Source organism: Halyomorpha halys, unplaced genomic scaffold (genome assembly GCF_000696795.3).
Source record: "Halyomorpha halys isolate HHAL.00 unplaced genomic scaffold, Hhal_1.1 Scaffold2.1, whole genome shotgun sequence".
NCBI lineage: Eukaryota > Metazoa > Arthropoda > Insecta > Hemiptera > Pentatomidae > Halyomorpha > Halyomorpha halys.
In genome coordinates this window covers 160,584-162,913 of record NW_027111560.1, presented here as the reverse complement: position 1 = coordinate 162,913, position 2,330 = coordinate 160,584, and the positions used below count along the sequence as shown (strand labels likewise).

General features: G+C 29.8%; 1 protein-coding gene across 3 annotated transcripts in view; it reads right to left on the bottom strand.

The window, feature by feature from the left end:
* The window catches only part of LOC106681805 (ATP-binding cassette sub-family C member 10), a 46,764-nt gene that overhangs the window by 28,940 nt on the left and 15,494 nt on the right, over nucleotides 1-2,330 (bottom strand). For all 3 annotated transcript variants that reach the window (XR_001343316.3, XR_010843987.1, XM_014422357.3), the window contains exons 8-10: nucleotides 1,629-1,748; nucleotides 1,381-1,521; nucleotides 1,180-1,297 (exon numbers count right to left, since the gene is read on the bottom strand). Coding sequence is in view for 1 of the 3 variants with exons in the window: in XM_014422357.3 (XP_014277843.1) it covers nucleotides 1,180-1,297; nucleotides 1,381-1,521; nucleotides 1,629-1,748 (379 nt within the window). In the remaining 2 variants the exon portion in view is untranslated. The remainder of the gene's footprint in view (nucleotides 1-1,179; nucleotides 1,298-1,380; nucleotides 1,522-1,628; nucleotides 1,749-2,330) is intronic.

The window sequence follows — 2,330 nt, the reverse complement described above, 5'->3', positions numbered from 1 at the left end:
ATACTATTTTATTGAGCCAACGTTTCGCCTCACGTTGCAGGGCTTCGTCAGGGCTAAAAAAGATACAAACACTATAGTTACAAAAAGGAAAAAAAGAAAAAAAACATAAGTGTAAAATAACAGGGGTATAAAATATTGCCATTTATTGTTCACCTAATTTAAATACTTTTTTACTATGTTTACTTTACAAATTATTTTCGTCTTTGTGGCATAACTGCCATCCCCACTCCTCCCAATACCAACTGTCGCTTTGTTCTTGACTGCCGTCAAAACAGGTATGCATTCTGTCTCATCATTTGATTTGTATTTTTTTTTTTCTTTTTTCATCTCTTTATTGTACTTTCTTTGATATTTCTTCTCTTATCTATCTGTTACTATTATCCTTTTCATTTACTATTTACAACCTTTAATTTTTCTTATTATATCTTACTTTTCTACATTTTATACCCCTGTTATTTTACACTTATGTTTTTTTCTTTTTGTAACTATAGTGTTCGTATCTTTTTTAGTCCTGACGAAGCCCTGCAACGTGGGGCAAAACGTTGGCTCAATAAAATAGTATAATTATCTACTATTTGAGTTTTTTTTTTTACCGCACCCGGACCATATTCCATTCAAAAAAATTAAATGAATTAAAGCTTAATATAATTTATTTCAATAACATCAAATTTGATCAAATCAGGATGGAATTGAGTTTATGTTTAGATTATAGTTAGAACAACAGATAGGCAACTATGGCCCAGTGAGCGGTCATTGAGACTGAGCTGACATGTGGTGACCATACATTACTGTCACAGAGGTTTGTTCTATCCATTTTAAATATTATTCCCTGAGGAGATATGGTTGTCAAACGTACCAACAAGGAACTTAGTTTTTAAACTTTCAGTACTATATTATTGATAAATAAATGCATAAATTGGACAAAAACAAAAAAAGTCACCATACATTAAGTGATCTAATATCTCTTATTGGTTTACCTTTTTTTAGTAGCAGATAACACATGTGATCTATCTGGTCAAGTTTATGGTACTATAGTTAATTCTTAATATTATTAAAGATTATTAGTTTGTTAAAAATATGCCTGTTTAACGACACCACTTCTCTGCAATGTATAACAAAGCAGTTCTTAAGTGAATTAGCTATAGATATTAAAATAAAGATAAAAATAATAGAGGTTACCCTGATCATGACCGGAACAAAATACCAAACCAGATATCTTATCAATTTCAGCGAGTAAAGCTGCTAACAGGGATGACTTTCCACTTCCAGTTTTACCAATGACCCCGACAAGCTGACCCTGCAACACTCAACAGGAATTAACTAAGGAATTCATTCAGGTAATAAACTAGTTTAGTTTCATTATTAATAAGTATAACTCACTTCAGTTATTTTTATATTAATGGAATTCAGGCGGAAATTTAAATCTCCCCAAAAAAAGTTTCCATTATCAACGATGACAGTTCCTGGACTTTCATCACCGTAGATAGGGGTATAGTAGTCATCAATGTCGCAATCAGGAAGCTGAATAAAAAAAAAGAAAAAAAGAATAATAATTCTAAATAAAAACCTAGCAACTAGGGGTTCAAATATAAAATTAATGTTTATAGAATAAAGTAATAATATATTACCATAAGTAATTTTTCAATTCTTCTCACTGACACCAAAGCTTCAGTCAGGCCGTTTAATACCCATGGAAAAGCATTTAGAGGTGTTATAAGCATATTTAAAAGAGCGATTGTGGTAAACACCTATAATAAAATAAAAAATTAAATAAATAAAGAGACAGTAAGTTGGTAGCCCAGTGGTAACATCATCAGCTGTTTGTGTATAACTGTTTAGTTTTTAAAACCTGAAAAAACAGTAAGTCCTCTAGATGTAAGTAAATTACAAGAATATTACTGTGTAATTTAATTTAAGTACGTACGATTGCGAGTGCGCTCAGCAAAGAAACTTATTTATTTGGGCCGATGTTTCGATCTGAATTTCAGGCATTAATCAAGGCCGAAAACAAAACAAGATAACAACCATAATTCGGCGAAACATAAAAAGAACATAATAATAAACAAACTTGAAAATATACTGTAATAATTTAAAAATATTAAAAATAAAAATGAAAAGAATTTGATTCGTTTTTTTAAACTTTTTTCAATTATTAAAGGTAACTTGGGTTCAAATTATGAACTTTAATACTAAATAGATAATTTAATTTTATTATATAAAAAGACTCTTAATCTCAGGGCGTGTAGTTGCTAGACAATCAGAAACAGGCATTTACAATAATTACAATTAATTAACTTAATAACTCTTTTACACATGTATCTATTGTTATG